The sequence below is a fragment of the Ranitomeya variabilis genome, chromosome 8 (assembly GCF_051348905.1).
Source record: "Ranitomeya variabilis isolate aRanVar5 chromosome 8, aRanVar5.hap1, whole genome shotgun sequence".
Taxonomy (NCBI): domain Eukaryota; kingdom Metazoa; phylum Chordata; class Amphibia; order Anura; family Dendrobatidae; genus Ranitomeya; species Ranitomeya variabilis.
Genome location: NC_135239.1, coordinates 180,651,852 through 180,679,131, shown reverse-complemented (window position 1 = coordinate 180,679,131; position 27,280 = coordinate 180,651,852). Strand labels below are relative to the sequence as shown.

The 27,280-nt window shown below is 42.8% G+C and overlaps 1 protein-coding gene across 1 annotated transcript in view; it reads left to right on the top strand.

The window, feature by feature from the left end:
- The window catches only part of SLC6A1 (solute carrier family 6 member 1), a 269,163-nt gene that overhangs the window by 205,973 nt on the left and 35,910 nt on the right, over positions 1-27,280 (top strand). Inside the window, exon 6 of the mRNA XM_077277620.1 lies at positions 14,568-14,700. Within this exon, the coding sequence (XP_077133735.1) occupies positions 14,568-14,700 (133 nt within the window). The remainder of the gene's footprint in view (positions 1-14,567; positions 14,701-27,280) is intronic.

The following is a 27,280-nucleotide window of genomic DNA, read 5'->3' as shown; positions in this document are numbered from 1 at the left end:
GCCCTGATCTTCATGTGTAAGGTCCAGCCCCGGATACTCTTCTTTTTTGTGTACTGCACTGGACAGTGTTTCCTACGTCATCACCATACCAGAACTTTGCGTGATAAGGCAGGCTGATTTCGCCTTTCAATTGCTAAGCCAGTCTCCTTTTCTAATACAGGCAGCTAATTAGACAACGAAGATGGATGGCTTATCGATTTCGATAAGCCAGTCAGCTAGTATTCTTCACGCACAACTCTGATTTGGTGTTGATGCAGGAAACAATATCCTGTTTTGGACCAGAGCTTATTGCTGAAGACCAGGGATCCTTTCAGATGGGAAATATATTAGCAAGTTCCTTAATTAACTAATTAAAATGCATTTATTTGCAATTTATTTTTAGCTGAACAATCCATTTAAGCCACTCAACCACTGGTAGAGTTTAAGACTGATTCTGGACTATAAGGAATGTCTTGAATATATATCAATGGAGTTAAAAAGTTAGCCTGATGTCCTCCTCGTAAAAAAATTGTGAGAAAGGATATATTATGCAAATAATTAAAGCACCACTCTGGAGTTTTATTTTTATTTAATCTCAGGAGTGATAACAATAATCCATGTGTCTAACCCTTGTAATATACTTACCAGCTGTCGTCTTTTGCCTTTTCCGGCATCGCTCAGGTTCGGCTCCTTCTGCCATCTTGTGACTGCAGCTTCTGACTGACTGAAAGTCAGAGATAACTGTCGCAAACACTCAATATAAGTCTATACTGGCCTCATTCTGGCTGTCATAGCGGAGCAGCTCTAAGAACAAAAAACCTGGAAAATATATTACTTGGGCACATATAGAGGTCTTGCCATGCCCCTAGAAGAATAAAGCACGGCACTCCCTTACTCGGTGCCTCAGTTGGATCCTATCAATTTTAGTATGTAAGTAAACTTGGTACTCGTATGTGAAAACAGTAGATATTTATTTGTGCAGGCAATCCAAACCAGACGTTTCAGTCCTAAAATGGACCTTCTTCAGTAGCATGGATTGCTGCTCCCTGTCACTTGCGCTATTTCTGACTTATTTTAACCTGTACAATCCATGTTACTGAAGGAGGTCCATTTTAGAACAGAAACGTCTGTTTTGGATGTCTTTGTTAATCTCAGGGATTGAAATCCAATCTATAAATTTCCTGTTGGGCAGATCTTGTACTTGCGGTAAATTACTTCTAAAGTAATAGATAACATGTGTGTGTAGATGTGTGACTGTAGCTCCTTAATCATCCCCTTCCTAGTGTTGTTGACTGCTCACGAATGGTGGATGCTATCTAGCGCCCCACAGTGCTACCTGCACACCTAGCACATGATACAGCGTCTGATTGCAGTGACCGCCAGTGCGGCGCCGTGCTCTAATAGAGCTCTTTCCTGGCCCAAGTCTGGGTGGTTAGTGGCGTCCGCCAGAGCGGCACTGCATGCACTCTTGTGCAATAAATTATTATTTCTGTTAAACTCTGACACCCAAGTAGCGGTGTCGAGGGCAAGAGGTCTAGAGGAACTCTTTCCCTGAGTCTTGGGACAGAGTTCTGTGACTCCTTGCTTGCACACTTTGTACGGTACCGCGGCCCTGTGACGCAACAGGGTTCGCTTCCTTCATACTGGGTGAAGCTAACCCATATGTGTATCCACATTAAACCACCATATAGTCCGTCATTACTCAGCAGCAGGTTCCATCTCTGCACGGTGGACCCTGGGCTGCGAATGCACCGTATACCATTTTTCTAATTATTTAGTGCATTCCGCTAGCCCTAACATTCAGTCTCAGGATCTTCTTTAACCCCTTCACGACATGCGCCGTACTAGTACGGCGCATGTCGTGTCTCCCCCTTTGATGTGGGCTGTTTTGAACAGCTGATATGTACATGCAATAGTGGCAGGTGGAATCGCGATCCACCCGCCGCTACTAACTAGTTAAATGCCTATGTCAAACTCTGACAGCGGCATTTAACTACTGCATCGGGCCGGAAATGCATGCATCACCGACCTCAGTTACATGATCAGGGGTCAGCGATGCATCGGCATAACAACCAGAGGTCTCCATGAGACCTCTATAGTTGTTGATGCCGGATTGCTTTGAGCACCAACCTGTGGTCTGCGCTCATAGCAAGCCTGTAATTCAGCTACATAGGAGCGATCTGAGGATCTATGATTCTATGTAGCAGAGCCGATCAGGCTATGCCAGCTTCTAGCCTCCCATGAAGGCTATTGAAGTATGGTAAAAGTAAAAAAAAAAAATGTTTAAAAAATTATGAAAAAAAAATAAAAAAAATATAAAAGTTTAAATCACCCCCCTTTGCTCCATTCAAAATAAAACAATAAAAAAAATCAAACCTACACGTATTTGGTTTCACCGTGTTCAGAATCGCCCGATCTATCAATAAAAAAAACATTAACCTGATCGCTAAACAGCGTAGCGAGAAAAAAATTCAAAACTCCGGAATTATGTTTTTTTGGACTCCTCGACATTGCATTAACATGCAATAACGGGTGATCAAAAGAATGTATATGCACAAAGTGGTATCATTAAAAACATCAGCTCAGCACGCAAAAGAAGCCCTCAACCGACACGAGATCCCAAAAAATTGAAACGCTATGGGTATCGGAAAAATTAGCAATTTTTTTTTTTTTTTTTAGCAAAGTTTGGAATTTTTTTTCACCACTTAGATAAAAAATAACCTAGATATATTTGGTGTCTATGAACTCGTAATGACTTAGAGAATCATAATGACAAGTCAGTTTTAGCATTTAGTGAACCTAGCAAAAAAGCCAAACAAAAAAACAAGTGTGGGATTGCACTTTTTTTGCAATTTCACCACAGTTGGAATTTTTTTCCCATTTTCTAGTAAAACCAATGATTACATTAAAATGTACAACTCGTCCCGCAAAAAACAAGCCCTCACACGGCCATATTGCCGGAAAAATAAAAAAGTTATGGATCTGGGAAAAAGGGGAGCGAAAAACAAAAACACAAAAACTAAAAAGGGCTGTGTCTTGAAGGGGTTAACACTATCATAAGAGGAATCTTAACAGTTCTCAGCTTTTACCGCTTTTACCTTTAGAAGCTTAAATCTTGACCTCTGTCACTCAACAGGGAATGGCCATGAAAGAAGTTGCTAAAAAGCCTGAATTTAAGAAAAAAAGGGAGAGAAAATTATACATTTAATTAATTTAAGCCCTTCCACCTCCATCCTCATATTCATACAACCTCCTGTATAACTATTATTCATAAACCTCATTCATAAACCTTATGTCTTCTTAGATTTTTTTGTGGTATCGTGTTAACTTTGACTTGTAGCATCGCAGTTCATCAGATTTTAATAAGAGTTTGGTTCAATTTTCAGCAGATTTTCTTTGAATGTGAAAAAAAAGTATCTCCACTTTCTACTAGAGAAAATCGGACCACACTCAGTTCATCCAAGTTCTGTCCATTTTTTTCACGGACCCATAGTCTTGCATTGCCGGTTTTGATCTGACGCTAGGATCAAGATAGTCATGTGTCCATGATTTTGCGCTGATCACTGAGTCTGCGAAAAATCATGAACATGTGAATGGCCCCATTCAGTATTTTAGGTATGAGTGCATGAAAAGCATACCTATCACTTGTATATGAAAAACTGTTGGGCTAATGAGGACTAATTCTTAACACCAGCTATGTCGGAAAAAAAATGTCTTCTAGTCCAAGATCTAGAAGAGAAACAATTTTTGCTTAAAAAATTAGTCATCGTCAAAACATGTGGCCATATTTGTGAGAGTATAATGTACAAAAGGTCCGCCAATGGCTTAGAAACTAAACAATACTGAGCTACATCCGGTTATAAGGAACATTCATTGAATAAATCTTTTCTTCTCAAGCACGTGGTTTATAAAGCAGCCAAACCCCCTGTAATCCAGTAATCCAATCTGAACGTTTAAAAATAAATAAATAAAAGTCCAGCATCTGTTTCATTATGTGAATTACACTGCAGCTTATTCGGATATGCTCTGGAGCTCTGTGGAAAATATCTGTAAACCTCAGTATCAATGGATAATTGCCACTTGATTGCTCTTTCAGAGACACTGAATATTGTAATGTCTTGTTTTTCCATCATGTCTTCAATTGAGCTTGTTTTTCTAGTGATAACTTTAGATATGTTTACTAAAAAGTTGAATATACTACCAAGACATAGATGTAGTTCACAGTTGACAACTATTAAAAATCAACTTCATGGAGGCTCTAGATGCATTAAGAGTAATATACTCTTTATTGCATAAATTGTTTTTTTAATACTTAATAGTTAAAAATTACATACCCCAAAAAAGAAACGAGTTTTCGCATGAATTGTGTTAGTCAGAGTTGTCTCTCATAGAACACAATTATTTTTATAATTCTAGATGTAAAGATTAACGACATCCATCTGGAAGGAGAAGTCAGTTCTTGAATGATCCTCACCTTAAGATGTGGAATGGCACTGGATCATCTCAAGCAGACAAAGTGTATGGCATGGTTAGAGGACAACATATTCACAGAGGGCACATAAAACTGATAGTCTGCAAGGGATGACATAATCAATCTAAAATACTCCTCCAACAAAAGAGACACGTTATGTGTGGTTATTACTGTTAAAAATATTTCCTAACTTTTCACAAATTCAGCAGAACCTCCTTAAAGGAGTTGTCCGGCCTTAGGTTACAAGATTACAGTCAGAAGACTTGTGAATCCTCGCAGTGCATGCACTGCTTGCAGTGAGGATTCTTACGTGGCTACACAGGGAGCAGAGTGTCATGTGACCACAAGTATGCAATTTGCGTATTTCCAGCCACATTCCAACTAGACTTGTCTGGCCTTGCTGAATACACTTGCATTGAGAGAAGCCGCAAACGTCTAATTGGCATGTGACCGCTTGTATGCAAATCACATACTTGTGATCATGCGCTCTCCTCTCCCGGTACCAGAGAATCAGAGTGACCGCAGACTGCCATGGTCTACCTTGCAGCTTCTTACGCTCAGTTGGCTCCTACTATCCAAACATTTGCCCCTAGCGCTAGTCACCTACCCAATTTACACTTTCTTTCTCTGCTGCAACAACACACCCCCAACCTCTAGGAAACTTCAGGCAGCCATTAGCTCGTGTAAGCCAGCCATCGCAGTAGTTACCCAGCAGGAGATCTCTTTGGCATCCTCAACAGGCCATCTCACTGGTATATTCGGCAGACCAACTCAATGGCTATGGTTCAGTAGAACAGATGTGCGGAACACGTAAAATTTAAATTTGCCTGTTCTCACAGATTTTCTCAGAAAATTTGTTTAACAGAGAAGTTATTATCATTTAATTTAAGGTCTCTTATTATGCTCTGGGGTCTCTCCAGAAACCAGAACATAATAAATGTAAGATGTAAAAAATAAACAAAATCCTTATATTTACCACACTATTCACCTGTCCGGCCCCCTCCGCTTCTCACTGTCACCCCCCAGTCCTTGTCGTATCTTTTGATCACTGCTACTTGCACTGAAATCCATTTTCACACTAGGCCGGTCTTCTGGCTTAGGTGGAGGTCACAAGGATTCTGTGCAAGTGTGCAGAAGATCATGACGTCATGACTTTATGACATACGTTTTGACCTGAAGTATGGATGTCCAGAACCATCAGGGGCCTCATCAGAACTTAGTGTAAGCAACAGTAATCAGAAGACATTGCGATGACCAGACTGGTGATAGTGAGGAGTGCTGAGCAGTGGGGTGAGTATAAGGATTTTTTCGTTTAATCTTTTGATGGCGCTGCCATTTTGCTTGATTTTTGTAAAAATGGAGTAGCATTCAATTCTTCTTGAATTTACTCACTCACCTCTACTCAGTAGTCATCTTAGCATTTTTAACAGGCTTTTTTTTCCGCACACTTGCTGTGCCCCTAGATCTTCCCAAATGCACCCAGGAAATCTAAGCACTGTTCCGCCGCCCTGCTCAGTCATGAGGGGATTAGCGCATGTATCGGTACATGCCAGACTACTGACCCATGTATCCAGTTGGTGCTTATATTTGCAGTTTATTGCTTTCCTTGTGCTTTGTGGACAGAATAGCTACAGCCTGCGTACCCTACACGGACTGCTGTTATCTCCCCTTGTCAGTCCTGCTTCATCCCCTTGCTTAGATAGTCACAAGTTATACAATAATGATTATCTCCCCTCTTTCTAAGGCCACGTTCACATGGTCAGTATTTGGTCAGTATTTTACATCAATATTTGTAAGCCAAAATCAGGAGTGGGTGAAAAATGCAGAAGTGGTGACGTGTTCCTATTATACATGTTCTCTGACTGTTTGACTCCTGTTTTGGCTTAAAAATACTGATGCAATATACTGACCAAATACTGAGCTGTGCAGATGGCCTAAGCCACAGTCTCTTTTTTATAGTTTGGTCTGGCCACACCTTTCAGACAGACGCCCAGTCAAGAAGATTAACTGCTTTTTTGGTTATCTGTAAGGTCTTTCAGGTGCAATCCAGAAGTGCTTATAAATATAATCAAGAAACAGACTCCTTGGTCGTTAAATTTGTAATTTATCCTTGTTAATTCAAGAGTTAATTCCTCCACAATGGAACCTAGTTTCATTAATTTAACATTCAGCTTTTCGTCATCTTTATAAGACCATTATATATATGAGATCAGCCAAACTCTACAATCTGCTAATGTGTTTGGGGTCCTCCTGAGTCTTTCCCAGCAAATCTTGTCATTGTAGAGAATAAAATTGTCAGTAAGGTAGTGGCCTAAAATGATGTAACCACTGAAAGACCCCTGAAAATATGCTTGGTCTACAGCTTTCTAAGGTGTGTGGCCACCTTTACCTCCTTCATTCGTCATTCTGCCATTCCTCTTTCTCCCTTTTTTCTTCCGACCTTTATCTCCTTCATTCGTCGTTCAGCCATTCCTCTTTCATCCTTTTTTCTTCCATGTTCCTCATTCTTACTGTCACTTCTGTTGCTTTTATATATAGATTTCTTTTGAGATTTCTGTCATTTGCCCAAATTTATTTTTGTATCACTTTTTTTATATTTGCATTTCCAACTCCTCCTGCAGATTCCTTTCAACCACACAGCTACTAACACATCATTCCCGTCTAAATCTCATTCATTCAATTCCAAGCTCTACAAACTTTTGTCAACTATATTTATATATTCAACATGTGATAATTTAATTGTGTCATGTTCGTAACTCATAAATTGAAAATGGTAAATACAATTGGTTAGTACAGTATAGCTATAAGTAATAATTTTTAATGTATATGCAGGCAGAAAATCTAGAGCATAATACCGTAGCAGCAAAATGGCTGACAGTATAAGAAACTGAGTGTGGATTTTATTATTCGGCGTTGTGTATTATTGCAGATTCGTTGCAGATTTTCCCTGTAGAGCTTGATAGAGAAGTCAAACAAACCCCAGATGTTGCAGACTTGTTGAAGATTATTTGCAAATCCAAAACAAAATCTGCATGTCTTATAAAAAAACTTTGGTGCAAAGTTTAGAATAAAAAAGTCACTGTACTTACCTCCCCTAGTGCTCTTGTGTCTTGTCTTCGTTGCATGACAATCTTGCTGGCCTGTGTTTAACCCAGCCGCCTGCAACGATGTCTCAACCTATGTGAAAGAGATGTAATTGCAGGAGGCATATGCTTTGTGAATATCCTATAAATATGGGGGCTATCTAGCCACATTTTTTTCTGTGTTCTGAGAGCTGGGAAGGGGGTTAAAAATAATCGAACTTTTTGCTCACTTCTCCTCAGCCTTTCCCATAACAGTCCCATTTTGTCACCCAGTGGGAAAGGTATGCGGAGGGCAGTGGAAAGGTAAGAATAAGAGTTTATTTTTAACCTTCTAAGCAGATTTGATTTACACCAAATATGATCACTATGAGTCAAATACCACACCGCCCCCAGAATGAATCCCTTATGTCTTCATCGAATTCAGAAGATTTGCTCAACTCTGCTGTTGACCATTGTTTTTTGTGTCCTTTCGATCTCTCAAATCTCAACAGTATGTTATACAGGAAAGAATTATATCTTGGTACCGTGTAAGCCAGTAGATAGAAAAATATTTAGAATTGAGAGTCCTCAGTGGTTGATACCTTTTAATGGCTAACTGAAAAGATGGTAACAAATTGCAAGCTTTCGAGACTACATACGTCTCTTCATCAGGCAAAGACTAAAACAAATTCTGAAGAATCACATATTTATGCAAAACATAGTATAGAAAAAAAAAAGGGAGAGGGGAAAAAAACCATGGATAAGCCAGGTGACATGAAGCAGAATTACCATGGGTGATAAACAGTTACGTCCATAAATATTGGGCCAATTCTTAGATAAGGATTGTTTTATTGTCCTGTGATTAGGGTCTCTGTTGTGATGACCCCACATGGTCTGATGGGCAAGTTCCTTAGTTGTAGTTAGTTGATGTAAAAAGACATAAATCCGTGTGACACATTCATTCCTGCATTTAGAGTGTCAAAGGTCGTCATCAGTTTATATTCCCAGACTCTCCTGTCTTTCTGCGATTTGAAGTTACCCTTTAATACAAGTAATTTCATGTCCATAATGTTATGATTTGAACTAACTACAACTAAGGAACTTGCCCATCAGACCATGTGGGGTCATCACAACAGAGACCCTCATCACAGGACAATAAAACAATCCTTATCTAAGAATTGGCCCAATATTTATGGACATAACTGTTTATCACCCATGGTAATTCTGCTTCATGTCACCTGGCTTATCCATGGTTTTTTTCCCCTCGCCCTTTTTTTTTTCTATACTATGTTGTGCATAAATATGTGATTCTTCAGAATTTGTTTTAGTCTTTGCCTAATGAAGAGACGTATGTAGTCTCGAAAGCTTGCAATTTGTTACCATCTTTTCAGTTAGCCATTAAAAGGTATCAACCACTGAGGACTCTCAATTCTAAATATTTTTCTAACAGTATGTTATGTTTTTCTGCAATTGTAAGTAAAGGGGTTGTCCAACCTTGGGGTGTAAGTCTGCAGTCACTCTATATGACTGCATACTTGTGAATCCTCACATCTGGTCCCGTACCAGAAGCGCGAGATTTGCATAGTTTCAACCACACTCCAACTAGACTTGTGCGGCCTCACTCAATAGACTTGCATTGAGCGAGGTCGAGCACGTCTAGTTGACACATGACAGCATGTATGCAAATCGTATGTGTTCGCCGCTCCTGGCACCAAATAATTCTCACAGTGCACAGTGTGCACCATATGAGGATTCACAAGTCTGCAGTCACATGGAATGACTGCTTACCTGTACCCTCAGGCTGGATAACCCCTTCAACGGTAAATAAACTGTATAGTTAAGGTAGAATTGTTTAACTACATGAGTTGTTCATTAGAGAAAGAAAGTGGCATACATTCAGGTGACAGGCTTAATAGGCTTTACTTTCTATAATTGCATGGCTCCTACTTTGTGTGATATCTGACAGAATGAGTTCTTTTCATTTATGAATGAAAGAAAATGATCCTCTTAGTGCCTCAGCTGTACCCAGCTCCTTTATCTACATCACCTCTGAAGGCATCCTGTGTGCACATGTCTCTCTACAAGTGGGTCATTCATCCCTCCTCTTCCTGGTGCCCGCTGACAGTTTTATCTGAGCGGTTTGTCCTGCCACTTAATCAGTTGCTTCAAGTTGAGTTAATGTTAACACTTTGACTTAAGAGCTTTTTATATTTACTACTCAACAGTAAAAATGTATGTGTGGCGTATGCTTTTATGTGCTGTAGTGTCATCTATAGACTAGATAACAGCTTGGCATCACTTGACAAATATATTGCTGTTTTCACTGTGTATTTTCATTGTAGCCAGGGAAACTCTATTGTGTGACAGTAGTATACACTGTACATATTAATCCTTTCAGTTTTCTAATTTTTTTAAGTTTTATTATTAATTCATTTTTAATTTTTCATTATTTTATTTATTTCATTTTTGACAACATTGGACCGAATTCATCAAGACTGGCGTAGATCACTTCAATCTTGATTAGGGGGAGTGATGGAGTTAGAAGCACTTGATTCATTAAGGGGGGCTGGATTTGTGGCTAAAGTTATGCCACAGGTTGCGCCATCCCATCCCCATCCAACCCAAGCTGTGTGAAACTGACGTAAAATTTTCAAAAGTCACCAAATTTTTGCACAGCTTCAAGTTGTGCAAACACTTTTTGATTTTTCAAAGCATTTTACACCGGTTTCCTGGTGTATTCAGGGCCTTTATTTTAACAAATGTGTTGGGAACTTGATTTTGTGGCACTTACTAATATATAGGGATATGGGGTCGACTGGACAAGACATGTAAATGTGCCTCAAAGCATCAAGCATTGCTCTCAGGCATGTGTAGGGTTTCTTCTGCTTGTTACTGCTCCCAAGGTGGCCATATACTTTTGGGTGGAGTAGTTCTGGGGATGCATTAATTGCAGAATAACAGGAGAGACTCTTATCTTAAAAAATAAAATCTTTCTTTAATGCAGAATTCAGATAAACATGAATACAGGTAACAACAAGCAGGCTCCATGCCTCTGTTTGAAACAAAAGTAATAACCTGATGGTTGCAGTTGGTGGTACAATATTTAACAGCTGCAGTTCAGGTTCAAAAAATACTGTAGCACATCTGGGTCTACATTTTTTCTTTTGGCTATACGTCTATCTATCTTTACAATATGTCTTCAATGAAATTCTACAGTGTCCCTACCAAGTAAGCCCAGTTTCTGTTCACTGCAAATCCTTAGACTCAGCCAACCCTCCCGGTCCCAACTTATTCTTCAAGGAAGGCTAGCTTAAAACACACTTTAGCTCCCAGATGGTTCTCTCAACTGAACCATCCCTTTCTCTTTTTCTCTCAATGGTTGTAATGCTCTGAAGATCCAATCTTTTCTTAGAAAAACTCTGACACTCTATCTCCAATTACTTCCTATTACAGTTGTGGTCTCCCTCTCACATTGCAGCCTTGCACTGGTACACCCAACTAGAAAGCCTCCCCATATCAACTATACTGCTCCCGATCTCCCCATGTCTAGAACACTCTGCATGCTAAGCAGTAACTCTTTCCTGCCTGTATTGTCCCTGTCAAAGTTTTAAACAAAACAATATCATCCAATACAACATCTTATTCTTGAGAGATCACAAATATTGTATATACAAAGTATCTAGGTGTTCTTCTTTCTTAAGTATTACTCATAGAGATGAATATATTCAATTTGAATTAAATTCTAATTTTCAAAAATCCACATTTGCCACCCTCTTTCTGAACCACAAAGGGCCATCAAAATGTAAAAAAAATACTAATGCTCACCTTATCGCTTATCTCTTCATCTTTTCTGCTCCTCACTGTCACCCATCCAGTGCTCATCACAACTTCTGATTAATGGCACAAGCACTGAAATCCCTTCATGATGTTGTGATCCCCAGCCTTTCACACTGAGCTGGAACTTCTGGCTTTGATGGTTCTGCTTATTCGCATGTAAGGTCAAGGTGCATGTCATGATGTCATGACCTTTTGCACAGTTGCACAGAATGCTCCAGGGCCTTATTAGAGCCAGAAGTCCCAGGTCAGAGTGAGTGAACTGGGGATTTAAGCGCAAGCAGCAAGTACCAATAGATGAAACAAGGACTGGACAGGTGGCAATGAGGAGCGGAGGGGCTGGAGAGGCGAGTGGTGAGATGAGTATAATGGTTCATTTTTCTTTACATATTATGTTTATTATGCTTTGGGGCATTTCAATATCTCAGAGTATAATAAGGGACAATAAATTCTCTGAGAATCATTTCTCCATGAATCGAATTTCCCAGGAAAAAACACACAAATAGGCAAATTAGAATTTTGCCTGATCTGCTCTACTTTACCAACTATACAAGTTTAAAGGTCGTACTGAGTGCACCTGTGAAGGCCAGGGGCAAGGCAAGAGTGGCAGTCTCTTAAGAGTGCTTCAATGACTTCTGAGTGGATAACAGCTGATTGATGAGCTTGTCATGTGTCAGAATTCTACCAATTTGATGTTGATGGTATCAATAAAGGTTAGGTCATCAAAATCACCATAGGGACAACCCCTTTGTTCACTTACATAGGTATTTTTGTTGTTTTTTTGGGGGGTGCCCTTTAGTATTAATTTTCTGAAAACTATCTCATCTTCCTTTTGCCTATTTACACACATATCAATGTTGTAGAGCAGATTAATTGCTTTTTACTCCTACTATGCACCAAAGCAGCAAAGATTGGCTCTCACTCTTTCAAACTCAATGCATCCATATATTGCGAGTAAGGAAGGAGATGGCAGCACTCACCGATCTTCAGTGCAGGTAAAACTTTATTGCAGTAAAATCTTCACGGCTCGGGGGAGCATATACAGCAGAGTGTACAGGTCAAATGACGGCCGTTTCGCGCTGCTCAAGCGCTTCAACAGGTTTGTGAATGGACGGACATGACGCCAGAAGAAGTACCTGCCATAAGCATAACTCCTCCCTGCTTCATCCCGCCCACTCATGAAGCAGGGAGGAGTTATGCTTATGGCAGGTACTTCTTCTGGCGTCATGTCCGTCCATTCACAAACCTGTTGAAGCGCTTGATCAGCGTGAAATGGCCGTCGTTTGACCTGTACACTCTGCTGTATATGCTCCCCCGAGCCGTGAAGATTTTACGGCAATAAAGTTTTACCTGCACTGAAGATTGTTGAGTGCTGTTATCTCCTTCCTTACTCGCAGCTGCATTGTGATGTTTTCTCGGTCCAGCACCCGAGATCTAGTGGCCGGTTCAAGCTGACAGCCTGTGGGTTCATGAGTTCAGCGTCTTGGTGGTGCGGTCAGCTGTTTCTTGATTGACTGACTTTGCATCCATATATTGCATGACCAACCATTCACTTGAAGAGGCCAACAGAGCCACTCTTGTTGATATGCTCTAGATTAAAATCTAACTAAAGACAACATCTGCATGTAGTTTCTATGTTATCCCAGTGTCTGCGTGACCTTCTTCTAGGTACACTGGTTTTATCCCACATTCCAAAGACTTACCCATAGAAGCTTAAATTGTTAACTCCGAATGGGGCAAGTGAGTGATAGCAATGCATATAAAGCTCTGTGAAATGTGTCGGCACTATGTAAGCAATAGTAATATAACCCCATTAATTCTACTACATCCGTTGTGTTGTCTTTGATGGTATTTAAATAAATAGTAAAGTATAAATTCAGGGTTAAATGACAATTAGGGCTGATGTTCAGCAAACCCTTATTTTTTTTTTCGCACAGATCGCACTGGAAAAAGCTAATACAATTACAGATACTATTTGGTTTTAACCCCTTGACAAGCTATGACGTACAGGTTCATCATAGTTCGAGTCCCAGCGCTGAGCCATCAACGTATGCTAACATGTTATATGCCTCTGTGAATCTCTGACAGCAATATTGAACTCCTGCTTACTGAAAGTGCATCACAAACTCCGCCCATGGGCGCCCATGTCACATGATCACAGGGCGCCAATGGGTTTTAGAGGGCCAAGGGTCTGCAGAAGACCCCAATTCTTATCATTGCAGATCTCCTTCATATTAGATTATTATTTCTGCTACAATTAGAAGTGCTGAATCCTTGCTTTGTGTAGCACAAGCAATCGGATTATTGCAGTTTCGAGACTCTTAAGGGGACTATTGAAGCAAGTAAAAAGTAGAAAAATATTAAAAAAAATACAAAAAATATAAAAGTTCAAATCACCTCCCTTATTTTTCCTTATGCAAAATAAAACAATAAAAAACACATATTTGTTATCGCTGAGTTCAGAAACGCCGGATCTATCAAAATATAAACTAAATTAATACAATCAATAAATGGCGTAACGAGAAAACAATTAAAAACACTAGAATTATGTTTTTTTTGTTGCCGCAACATTTTAACAAAATGCAATAACCGATGATCAAAACATTCTATCTATCATAAAATGGTATCAGTAAAAACATCAGCTTGGTGCTCAAAAAATAAGCCCTCATCCAGCCCCAGACCCAAAAAATTGAGAGGCTTGGGATCTTAGAATATGGCGGCATTTTTTTTTTTTTTTTTATAAACTTCAAATTTTTTTTACTACTTAAGTAAAAATGAACCAATACGTGTTTGTAATCTGCAAACTCATAATGATCTGGAGAATCATAATAGCGGGTCAGGTTTATCATTTAGTGAACATGGTTAAAAAAATAAAAAAACATTTGTAAAATTACATTTTTTTTTGCAATTTCACAGCACTTGGAAGATTTTTTCCATTTTTCAGGACACTATATGGAAAAATCAATGGTGCTGTTCAAAAGTACAACTCGTCCAGCAAAAAAACAAAACTCTCACATGGCCATATTGACAAAATACAAAAATGGAACATCCCAACATCATGAAGGGGTTAATATCGGTTGTTAGATACAACATTGTGATTCTTGTCTTTCTTGGTGTCTGATTGCTTTTTCATAATTTAGAATAAATTACTATTTTTAATAAACTAATGCATTTCTATTCCTTTCTATTTAACCAGTAAGATTTATGCTCTTATTTTTTAGGCGTAACATGCATCAAATGACAGATGGCTTGGAGAAGCCAGGTCAGATTAGATGGCCACTAGCAATCACCTTGGCTATTGCATGGGTGCTAGTCTACTTTTGCATCTGGAAAGGGGTTGGCTGGACTGGAAAGGTAACATAATAATTTGTGCGGTGTGATTTTTTTTTTAGTTAAAAAGTTTAATTTTGAACATTTTTATCAAAACCTTCATTGTCATTTTATTTTATGTTTTATAATCAATTCTATGCAACATCTTGTAAAGAAATACCAAAGGTGACAAATATACTAAATACGTTACTAATGCATGTTTATCATGTACATCCCCAATCCCCAAAAAGTTGGGACACTGTGTAAAATGTAAAGAGAACAAGAAGGCAATGATTTGGAAATCTCTTATAAACATACAGTATGTGTTCTGTTGTGAAGATGAACGTCGTTAAACATTTTTCCATTTAATTTGAAAAAATAAGTAATTAAGAATTTGAAGGCAAAAAAGTTGGGACAGGATGATGTCTACCATTATGTAGCATCTCTTCTTCTCAACAGGCTGTAAATGGCAGGAAAGTGTAGAGACAATTGCATGAGTTTTGGGAGAGGAATATTGTCCTTTTCTTGTCTGATGTAGGATTCTCGCTGCTCATCAGTTCTGGTTCGTCTTTACAGGGTTTATCGTGTTAGGGGAATCTCAAACCATGTCCACTGCGGTCTCCCATTCTCCTCCAGCCACAGTGGAACCTACTCAGCAGAGACGTCGATCCCAGCATCTGGCTTAAGCTGATACTGTGCACTTGGGTACTGCTGCCTTTTTAGGCTCTGCCTTTGTAGCCAGCACTAGGGTTGAGCGACTTTCATTTTTTAAAGATCGAGTCGGGTTTTGTGAAACCCGACTTTGTCCAGAGTCGAGTCGAGTGCAGTCGGCCGATTATCGCTAAAAGTCGGGGATCGACCGAAACACGAAACCCAATGCAAGTCAATGGGGAAGCATAGTCGGCAGTGAGTGGAGGCCAGGAAAACACCTACAGTGCCCATTTTAATGCCAAAAACATCCATTCTTGTTTCTGAAGCTTGTCAATCTTAATTAACTTTATAATAATAGTTGTTCATTGGAACTTGGGGGTCATTTGGCAAAAGTTGTGGGGGGTAGGACTGGTTCAAGGTTTTAGTGGGCCCAGGAATCGTGGACTACGTCACGGCGGTGGAGCAGGGAGAGGTAAGTATTTCAACGTTGCAAGTGCTGTGATCCTGAGCAAGCAGGGGGGGGGGCACTCGTTCGCATTGGCACTGGCACAGGGCCCCTCAAAGTACAGCGGTGTGTTTGCATGGCGGGGGCGCCTCCCACCAGCAGCGACACTTTTGCATACTCTGAGGGGCCCTGTGCCAGTGACGTCGCCAACGAGTATGCCCCCCCCACCTGATGAAGGAACCTGCACTTTCATCTGCACCTTCCTCTTTGTCCCTGTGTAAGGTGGTATAACATGCGGGAAGGGGAACCTTACTTTCAGCAGGGTCAGATTCTGGCTGTGTAGAGTGCAAGGGGAATGTAGTGGTCTAGGTCAATGTACCAGCAGACTCATCTAGCAGTGGCTGGGCAATGGGCAGGATGAGGAGGAAACAGATATAGGGCCAAAGAATAAAGTAGGCTGAATGCAGTTCAAAATTGGTAACAGGACTAAACAGGCGGCATTGCTTTGTTCAGTGGAGAAGCAAACCCAGGAGCAGCAGACACTGTTTTAAGGGCCCAAACACACTAATAGGCCAAATGCAGTTTAATATCTGATACTTTAGGCCAAAAGCCTAAAGACTGAAGCTCAGCTTTATACAGTGGAGGACAACACCAGGGAGGGGCAGACACCGTTAGTAGGCCCTAACCACCAAGGTTTTAAAAAACAGCACTTAATGAGAGCCAGAAGGTTGAAGCTCAGCTTTATACAGTGGAGGTCAACACCAGGGAGGGGCAGACACCATTAGTAGGCCGTAACCAAAGTTGAAGGCCAAATGCAGTTTAATTTCTGATACTATAGGCCGAAAGCCAGAAGGTTGAAGCTCCGATTTAGACAGTGGAGGACAATTTGAATTAGGGACTGCAGACAGACTTAGTAGGCTGTCCCCTGTGGACCATGCATCCACCACATTAACCCATTGCGCCGTAATGGACACGTAATCTTCCGTGACCATGCCTACAGGTCCATGCGTCTGTTGTCAGGTGCACCTTTGTACTCACAGATTGCCAGAGTGCATGGACAATGCGGTCTTTTACATGCTGGTGGAGGGTTGGGATGGCTTTTCTCGCAAAAGAAGTGTCGACTGGTTAGCTTGTAGCGTGGTACAGCGTAGTCCATCATGGCCTTATTAATAGTAAATAAAATATATAACTAGGCTCTATGAACTTTTAAATAGGTTCCAGGGGTACACGGGCAGCATTGGTGTGGTCAGTGGAGGAGTGTTGCAAGAAGGGACCGCAGACAGGCTATCAAAGGCCTAAAATAACAAACAATAAGCTCATGGCAGTTTTAAATCGGTTACATGGATACACAGGCAGCTTTGTGGTCAGCGGAGGAGGAGTATTGCAAGAAGGGACCGCAGACAGGCTAACGAAGGCCTAAAATAACAAACAATAGGCTCATGGCAGTTTTAAATCGGTTACATGGATACACAGGCAGGCACTCCAGGCAGCATTGTGGTCAGTGGAGGAATATTGCAAGTAGGGACCGCAGACAGGCTATCAAAGGCCTAAAATAACAAACAATAGGCTCATGGCAGTTTTAAATCGGTTACATGGATACACAGGCAGCTTTGTGGTCAGCGGAGGAGGAGTATTGCAAGAAGGGACTGCAGACAGGCTAACGAAGGCCTAAAATAACAAACAATAGGCTCATGGCAGTTTTAAATCGGTTACATGGATACACAGGCAGGCACTCCAGGCAGCATTGTGGTCAGTGGAGGAGTATTGCAAGTAGGGACCGCAGACAGGCTAACAAAGGCCTAAAATAACAAACAATAGGCTCATGGCAGTTTTAAATCGGTTACATGGATACACAGGCAGGCACTCCAGGCAGCATTGTGGTCAGTGGAGGAGTATTGCAAGTAGGGACCGCAGACAGGCTATCAAAGGCCTAAAATAACAAACAATAGGCTCATGGCAGTTTTAAATTGGTTACATGGATACACAGGCAGCATTGTGGTCAGTGGAGGAGTATTGCAAGTAGGGACCGCAGACAGGCTATCAAAGGTCTAAAATAACAAACAATAGGCTCATGGCAGTTTTAAATCGGTTACATGGATACACAGGCAGCTTTGTGGTCAACGGAGGAGGAGTATTGCAAGAAGGGACTGCAGACAGGCTAACGAAGGCCTAAAATAACAAACAATAGGCTCATGGCAGTTTTAAATTGGTTACATGGATACACAGGCAGTATTGTGGTCAGTGGAGGAGTATTGCAAGTAGGGACCGCAGACAGGCTATCAAAGGCCTAAAATAACAAACAATAGGCTCATGGCAGTTTTAAATCGGTTACATGGATACACAGGCAGCATTGTGGTCAGTGGAGGAGTATTGCAAGGAGTGTCTGACACAGTTAGTACTCCCAAAAAATAAATAGATGTTAATGTCTCGCAAAACAACAATAAATTAAAAAAGGGTGGCATGCTTAGGTACAGGGGTGGGCTCATCTGCAGAGTTTATGACAAAGTAATTTGGCAGTAAATTACTATTTACTGGTGTCAATATAGGACACTGACCCAGACTACTTTAACTAGCATCATCGATGTCAACAAATTGGTATTGTTTGTCAGGGCCAGGCATTGAATGATGTCAGCGCATAGACTAAACATTGGTAGAGCTGTGCGAGATAATTTTGAACGTGGTAGAGCACAGTTTGAGCTGGGGGGGGAACTCTCTTGTGGCCGGCGGTACCGCCCCAGGGCCTCTCATGTTACAACGGTGTGTCTGACGTTGGGTGCGCACCACCACCGCCAGAGACACTACATTGTACTATGAGGGACCCAGTGGCAGTGCCGTCGACCAAAAGCGGGCACACCCACCTCTTCAGACAAACAGCACTGTAACGGGTGCTTGCGCCAAGTGGCGAGACCACGGAACCGTGGGGGGAGTTTTCCCATTGGGGGAGGTGTAAACATGTCGTATGCTGGACAAACAGCTGCTGCAAATTAAGAGATTGGAACACTCAGTAAGACCAGTCCACAAGCAAGCAATTTTTATAGGAAAGCTAGGTGTCAGCCGGGAAAGGTGGGGCAAAATAATTTGAAATCCAGGAGTGGTTCATTTTAATGAAGGTGAGATCATCCACATTTTGGGTAGCCAGACGAGTCCTTTTTTCGGTTAATATTGAACCAGCAGCACTGAATACTCTTTCTGATAGCACACTAGCTGCTGGGCAAGCAAGCTCCTGCAATGCATATTCTGCCAATTCAGGCCAGCTGTCTAATTTGGATGCCCAGTAATCAAATGGGAATGATGGTTGAGGGAGAACATCGATAAGGGATGAAAAATAGTTAGTAACCATACTGGACAAATGTTGTCTCCTGTCACTTTGAATAGATGCTGCAGTACCTGTCCTGTCTGCGGTCATTGCAAAATCACTCCACAACCTGGTCAGAAAACCCCTCTGTCCAACGCCACTTCTGATCTGTGCACCTCTAACACCTCTGCCATGTAGCCCCCTGCAGCTTGTGTGAGAACCATCACCGGCGCTGTGTGCTGGGAATGCCTGAATCAAACGGTCTACAAGAGTAGCTTGTTTGGTTGCTAATATTTGTTCGAGGTTCTCATGTGGCATAATATTTTGCAATCTGCCTTTATAGCAAGGGTCAAGGATGCAGGCCAACCAGTAATCATCATCGCTCATCATTTTTATAATGCGTGTGTCCCTTTTGAGGATACGTAAGGCATAATCCGCCATGTGGGCCAAAGTTCCAGTTGACAAATTTGCAGTTGTGCTGGTTGGAGGGGCAGTTACAGGCAAATCTACGTCACTTGTCTCCCTTAAAAAAACAGAACCCGGCCTTGCAATGCTACTAATTTCTGTTGGCCCAGGAGAAGCTTCCTCATTCAAAAAGTACTCATCCCCATCATCCTGCTCGTCCTCCTCCTCCTCTTCGCCCGCTACCGCGTCCTCTACACGGCCCTGACCAGACAATGGCTGACTGTCATCAAGGCTTTCCTCTTCCTCGGCTGCAGACGCCTGCTCCTTTATGTGCGTCAAACTTTGCATCAGCAGACGCATTAGGGGGATGCTCATGCTTATTATGGCATTGTCTGCACTAACCAGCCGTGTGCATTCCTCAAAACACTGAAGGACTTGACATAGGTCTTGTAGCTTCGACCACTGCACACCTGACAACTCCATGTCTGCCATCCAACTGCCTGCAGGTGTATGTGTATCCTCCCACAAAAACATAACAGCACGCCTCTGTTCGCACAGTCTCTGAAGCATGTGCAGTGTGGAGTTCCACCTTGTTGCAACGTCGATGATTAGGCAATGCTGGGGAAGGTTCAAAGACCGCTGATAGTTCTGCATACGGCTGGAGTGTACGGGGGAACGGCGGATATGCGAGCAAAGTCTGCGCACTTTGAGGAGCAGGTCGGGTAACCCCGGGTAACTTTTCAGGATGCACTGCACCACCAGGTTTAAGGTGTGAGCCAGGCAAGGAATGTGTTTCAGTTGGGAAAGGGCTATGGCAGCCATGAAATTCCTTCCGTTATCACTCACTACCTTGCCTGCCTCAAGATGTACAGTGCCCAGCCATGACTGAGTTTCATTCTGCAAGAACTCGGACAGAACTTCCGCGGTGTGTCTGTTGTCGCCCAAACACTTCATTGCCAAAACAGCCTGCTGACGCTTGCCACTAGCTGTCCCATAATGGCACACCTGGTGTGCAACAGTGGCAGCTGCGGATGGAGTGGATGTGCGACTGCGGTCTGTGGACGAGCTCTCGCTTCTGCATGAGGAGGAGGAAGAGGAGGAGGAGGGGCGAATGCCTACAGCCAACTCTTTCCTTGACCGTGGGCTAGGCAGAACTGTCCCAATATTGCTGTCCCCTGTGGAGCCTGCATCCACCACATTCACCCAGTGTGCCGTGATGGACACGTAACGTCCCTGGCCATGCCTACTGGTCCATGCATCTGTTGTCAGGTGCACCTTTGTAGTCACAGACTGCCTGAGTGCATGGACGATGCGGTCTTTAACATGCTGTTGGAGGGCTGGGATGGCTTTTCTAGAAAAGAAGTGCCGACTGGGTAGCTCGTAGCGTGGTACAGCGTAGTCCATCAGCGCTTTGAAAGCTTCGCTTTCAACTAACCGGTAGGGCATCATCTCTAATGAGATTAGTCTAGCAATGTGGGCGTTCAAACCCTGTGTACGCGGATGCGAGGATGAGTACTTCCTTTTCCTAACAAGAGTCTCATGTAGGGTGAGCTGGACTGGAGAGCTGGAAATCGTGGAACTAGCGGTGGTGACTGAGAGAGGGTTGGAGATGGTATTCTTGCCGGTGCCCTACATGCAGTGTTTCCTACTGCAAACCTGGTGATTCCCTGACTGCTTTGGCCTGGCAACGAAAGCTGCACAGATACTGCAGGTGGTGCGGGAAATGGTGGGTTGACAGTGAGGGAAGGGATGTAGCGTTGCTGACTAGCTTCATTGGCCGAGGGTGATGCAACCTTTAGGGACGTTTGGTAGTTAGTCCAGGCTTGCAAATGCATGGTGGATAAGTGTCTATGCATGCAACTTGTATTTAGACTTTTAAGATTCTGACCTCTGCTTAAGGTAGTTGGACATTTTTGACAGATGACTTTGCGCTGATCATTTGGATGTTGTTTAAAAAAATGCCAGACTGCACTCTTTCTACTATCAGATACCTTTTCAGGCATTGCAGACTGAGCTTCTTTAACCGGATGGCCACGCTGTCCTCCAACTGCTTTTGGTTTTGCCAAGCGTTTTTTGCCAGATACGGGCCCGGCAGATGGAACCTGTTGTGATGTTGATGCCTGCTGCCAAAAGAGAAGTCTAGCACTCAACTTCAGTAAACGTAAATGACGTTTTATTTTGTAGCACTCGAAACGTTTCAGTCCTAACATGGACTTTCATCAGTCACGTGCCAACGTGGGCCTGTGGGGCTAGGCAAAAAATAAGGAGATGGAGGCAGTATGCTAGGATATGGCAGAAGAACCCTATGTGGCACAAAAAGGGAAAATGGTAACCGCTTAGTTGTGGTATTAGAGGTCGTGGACGCCAATGCCACGGGTGAGATGTAGCACCTGTAGGCGGAGGTGGTGCCGTAGAGAGGGAGAGGGGTGCTTCCTTCAGACGCGGTATCCGCCGCTTGTCTCTTGTTGATGCCTGCTGCGGCTCCTCCTCCTCCGCTTCAGAACTACTGCCGCCTGCACCCTGTTCCCCCAATGGCTGCCAATCGGGGTCAACAACTGGGTCATCTATGACCTCCTCTTCTATGTCGTGTGCAAGTTCGTCTGTGTCACCGTGTAAGCCGGTGGTATTGCGTTCGTGATGGGGCACCATAGTCTCCGCTGGGTTTGATTCTGCCTCAGTACACTGTGAGGGCAATGTTCTGGTCTGAGTCAAAGGAACAGCATAGTAATCTGGCTGTGGCTGTGCATCTGTGCACTCCATGTCCGATTCAACTTCGAATGGGCATGGCCTGTTAACTGTTTCACTGTCTAACCCAGGAACGGTATGTGTAAAGAGCTCCATGGAGTAACCTGTTCTGTCGACTGACGCATCCTTCACTGTTGTTCTGGGTGAAGGACACAAGGAAGTGACTTGTTCCTGACCGGGAGCATCCACTGACGATGCACTGCTCTGACATTTGGCACTTTCCGAGGAGGAGGCGAAAGAGCTAGAGGCAGAGTCAGCAATGAAAGCCAATACTTGTTCCTCCTGCTCCGGCTTCAAAAGTGGTTTTCCTACTCCCAGAAAAGAGAGCGTTCGAGGCCTTGTGTAGCCAGACAACGAACCTGGCTCAACAACTCGAGACTTAGGTGCTGTACTGCTTTTACCACGACCACCTGATGCTCCACCACCACTACCATCATTACCAGCTGACAATGAAGCTGACAATGACCGCCCATGGCCACGACCTCTTCCACTAGACTTCCTCATTGTTTGCAAAACGTAACCAAAGTAACGCTATTTGTTACAGTAAAACAACTTATAAGGTGAACTCAAACTTCTGTAGGATTTATATATACCTTTATAGGTGCCTGACACTGAAAGGAAAATCAGGCCCAATGTTACACACTAGGTTTTCTGTGCCCCAATAATTTGAGACAGATGGCACACACAGGACCAGCACTCAAGCAGAAATGCCAATCTTAATCTCCCACTCTTATTTTTTTTTTAAAAGGGAGAATGTACGCAAAAATAAAAAAATGGCCAAGTATTACACAGTGGTTTTCGGTGCCACACAATGAGAGACAGATGCCACCCACAGCAATGGCACGGAGGCAGACTTGTGTTGTGAAATTGGATTCTGGGCTCCCCCGGTGGCCGCTTGTGGAATTGTACTTGTGTGCATCATCCCCTCTGTTCACCTGCTCCTATCAGGATGTGGGAGTCGCTATATAACCTTGCTCCTCTGTCAGTTTCATGCCGGTCAACAATGTAATCAGAAGCCTTTCTGTGCATGTTCCTGCTACTAGACAACTCCCAGCTAAGTTGGACTTTTGTCCTTGTGTGTTTTTGCATTTTGTTCCTGTTCACAGCTGCTGTTTCGTTACTGTGTCTGGAAAGCTCTTGTGAGCGGAAATTGCCACTCTGGTGTTATGAGTTAATGCTAGAGTCTTAAAGTAATTTCTGGATGGTGTTTTGATAGGGTTTTCTGCTGACCATGAAAGTGCCCTTTCTGTCTTCTTGCTATCTAGTAAGCGGACCTCGATTTTTGCTAAACCTATTTTCATACTACGTTTGTCATTTCATCTAAAATCACCGCCAATATATGTGGGGGCCTCTGTCTGCCTTTTGGGAAAATTTCTCTAGAGGTGAGCCAGGACTGTCTTTTCCTCTGCTAGGATTAGGTAGTTCTCCGGCTGGCGCTGGGCATCTAGGGATAAAAAAACGTAGGCATGCTACCCGGCCACTTCTAGTTGTGCGGCAGGTTTAGTTCATGGTCAGTATAGTTTCCATCTTCCAAGAGCTAGTTCTCATATATGCTGGGCTATGTTCTCTCGCCATTGAGAATCATGACAGACTTGCCAATATTTATCTCCCACTAATTATTTTTTTTTGAAAAGGGAGAATGTACCCAAAAAAAAAAAAAATGGCCAAGTATTACACAGTGGTTTTCGGTGCCACACAATGAGAGACAGATGCCACACACAGCAATGGCACGGAGGCAGACTTGCCAATATTTATCTCCCTGAAGTTATCTCAGAAAAGTATGGCAGGCAGCTATAAAAAGGACTGCTGCACACAAAAGTGTGGACAAACACACAAGATAGCTATGCAGAAAGGAAGGAAAAACAGGATTTGTGCTTTGAAAAAAGCAGTTGGTTTGCACAGTGGCGTACACACAGGCACAGCAACGCAGCTATCAGGGTCAGGGAGCCTTCTATTGCAGCCCAAATGAGCTACAGCGCTGAGGAAAAATAAATGTAGCTTCCACTGTCCCTGCAAACAAAAGGTGGTGTTGGACAGTGGAAATCGCTACAGCACAAACGGTTTGTAGCTTTATGTACCCTGCCTATCACTATCCCTGCTTCTGAAGAAGCGGCAGCAACCTCTCCCTACGCTCAGATCAGCAGCAGTAAGATGGCGGTCGGCGGGAATGCCCCTTTATAGCCCCTGTGACGCCGCAGAAAGCAAGCCAATCACTGCAATGCCCTTCTCTAAGATGGTGGGGACTGAGATCTATGTCATCACGCTGCCCACACTCTGCGTCCACCTTCATTGGCTGAGAAATGGCGCTTTTAGCGTCATTGAAACGCGACTTTGGCGCGAAAGTCGCGTACCGCATGGCAGACCCCACACAGGGATCGGCTCGGTTTCATGAGACGCCGACTTTGCCAAAAGTCGGCGACTTATGAAAATGAATGATCCGTTTCGCTTAACCCTAGCCAGCACTGATCAGCAGCAAGCAGGCATTTCAGGGACTAAGTCCTGCTTTTCCCACACTGAGCATGCCCACAGGATGACCTCCCATTGGAGGTCGGGGGTCACATGCTCATGTCCTGTTGTAGTTCCTATTGGACCATCAGGAAGGTCCCGGAGCGCTATGACTATAAAAGGTTCGCATGGCCGCTCAGCCATGTGCTAGTGTAAAACTTGTTAACTTGTGTGTGTGGATGAATGCCTGTCGATGGATGAAAGCTCCAAATCATTCCCATACCTAGTGTTATTGCCTGCTCGCGAATGGTAGAGCTACTTAGCACCCGACAGTGCTATCCTGCACATTAGCACAAGATACTAATCTAGTTATCAGCGACCGCCTGAGCGGTGCTGTGCGCAGATAATGAGCTTTCCTGGCCCTGGTTAGGGTGGTTAGTGGCATCTGCCAGAGCGGTGCTGCACGCACACTGGTGCGGTAAATGTTTAGTTTAATTGATTCCCTGGCACCACAATAGCGGTGTCGAGCGTAATAGATCTAGAGGGACTCTTACCCTGAGTCTTGGGGAGAGTTTTGTGTCACCTTGCTTGCGCTCTCTGTTCTGTATCACGGCCCTGGGACACAACAGGGTTCGCTTCCTTCATACTGAGTGAAGCTAACCCATGTGTGTACTCACATTATACCGCCATATAGTCAGTCATTACCAAGCAGCAGGTGTCTTAGCTGCACGTTGGACCCCGGACTGCGAACACACCTTATATCATCTCTAATTATTATTTGGTGCGTTCCACCAGTCCTAACATTACACTAGCGCCAGGGTCTGGCTTATAATGGTGGACGAACAGCGTCTACATCGGTACATCCAGCAGCTGGAGGGCAGGTTGGCGGCTCTAGAGCGTACAACCTCGGCTGTGGATGTTACCGCTGTCGCTGTTTAGTATTGTCTTGCTGAAATATGTAAGGCCTTCACTGAAATAGATGTCTGGATGGAGGGTATGTTGTTAAACGCTCTATATCATGCACAGCATTAATTGTGCCTTCCATGTGTAAGCTACCCATATCACAAGCACTAGTGCAACAACAACCATCAGATATGCATAAACTGTGTGCTGATAACAAGCTGGATGGTCCCTCTCCTCTTGATTCCGTAGGGTACAGCATCCATGATTTCACTAAAGAATTTCACATTTTGATTCATCTGATTACTGAACAGTTTTCCATTTTGCTTCATTCCATGTTAAATGAACTTTGGGCAGAGAAGATGGCAGTATTTCTGATTTGCAATGATTTATGGCTTCTTCTTTGCATGATAGGACTTTAACTTGCATTTGTGGTTTGCGTGAAGAACTGTGTAGAGAAACATTGTTCCACAATTGTTAGACTCATTTTTTCACAGATTGGTGAACCTCTGACCATTTTTGCTTCTGAGATACTCTAACATGCTCTTTTGATAAAATGTTACGATTTAGTTAAAAATTGCTCCCCACCCCTGCAGATTTTCATTAGTACCCCTTACTTTTCCATCCTTTTGGTAAAACGGGTCCCAACTTTTTTCAGTAGTGTTGCAGCCATCAATTTCAAAATGAGTGAATTTTTTTTTCAAATGAAATGGAAAAATATCCGACTTTCACTTTATGATCTGTGTTATCTATTCTGTTGTGAATAAAATAAGGCTACAAGGGATTTCCAAATGATTGCATTATTGTTCTCTTTACAAACTATTTTTGGAATTGTGATTGTATTTGGCCATAAAGTTTTTTATTTTCATATTTTGCCACCTCATAGATTGTGAGTAGGGATGAGTGGACCCGTGGAAGTTCAGGTTCACCGGGTTCTACTAAACTTTTGTTCGAAGTTCGATTTGAATACCAGAACTGTATCTGAACTTGAACCGGAACCCGAACTGTTGTGAAATTGGATTCTGGGCTCCCCCGGTGGCCACTTGTGGAATTGTACTTGTGTGCATCATCCCCTCTGTTCACCTGCCCCTATCAGGATGTGGGAGTCGCTATATAACCTTGCTCCTCTGTCAGTTTCATGCCGGTCAACAATGTAATCAGAAGCCTTTCTGTGCATGTTCCTGCTACTAGACAACTCCCAGCTAAGTTGGACTTTTGTCCTTGTGTGTTTTTGCATTTTGTTCCTGTTCACAGCTGCTGTTTCGTTACTGTGTCTGGAAAGCTCTTGTGAGCGGAAATTGCCACTCTGGTGTTATGAGTTAATGCTAGAGTCGTAAAGTAATTTCTGGATGGTGTTTTGATAGGGTTTTCTGCTGACCATGAAAGTGCCCTTTCTGTCTTCTTTCTATCTAGTAAGCGGACCTCGATTTTTGCTAAACCTATTTTCATACTACGTTTGTCATTTCATCTAAAATCACCGCCAATATATGTGGGGGCCTCTGTCTGCCTTTTGGGAAAATTTCTCTAGAGGTGAGCCAGGACTGTCTTTTCCTCTGCTAGGATTAGGTAGTTCTCCGGCTGGCGCTGGGCATCTAGGGATAAAAAAACGTAGGCATGCTACCCGGCCACTTCTAGTTGTGCGGCAGGTTTAGTTCATGGTCAGTATAGTTTCCATCTTCCAAGAGCTAGTTCTCATATATGCTGGGCTATGTTCTCTCGCCATTGAGAATCATGACAGT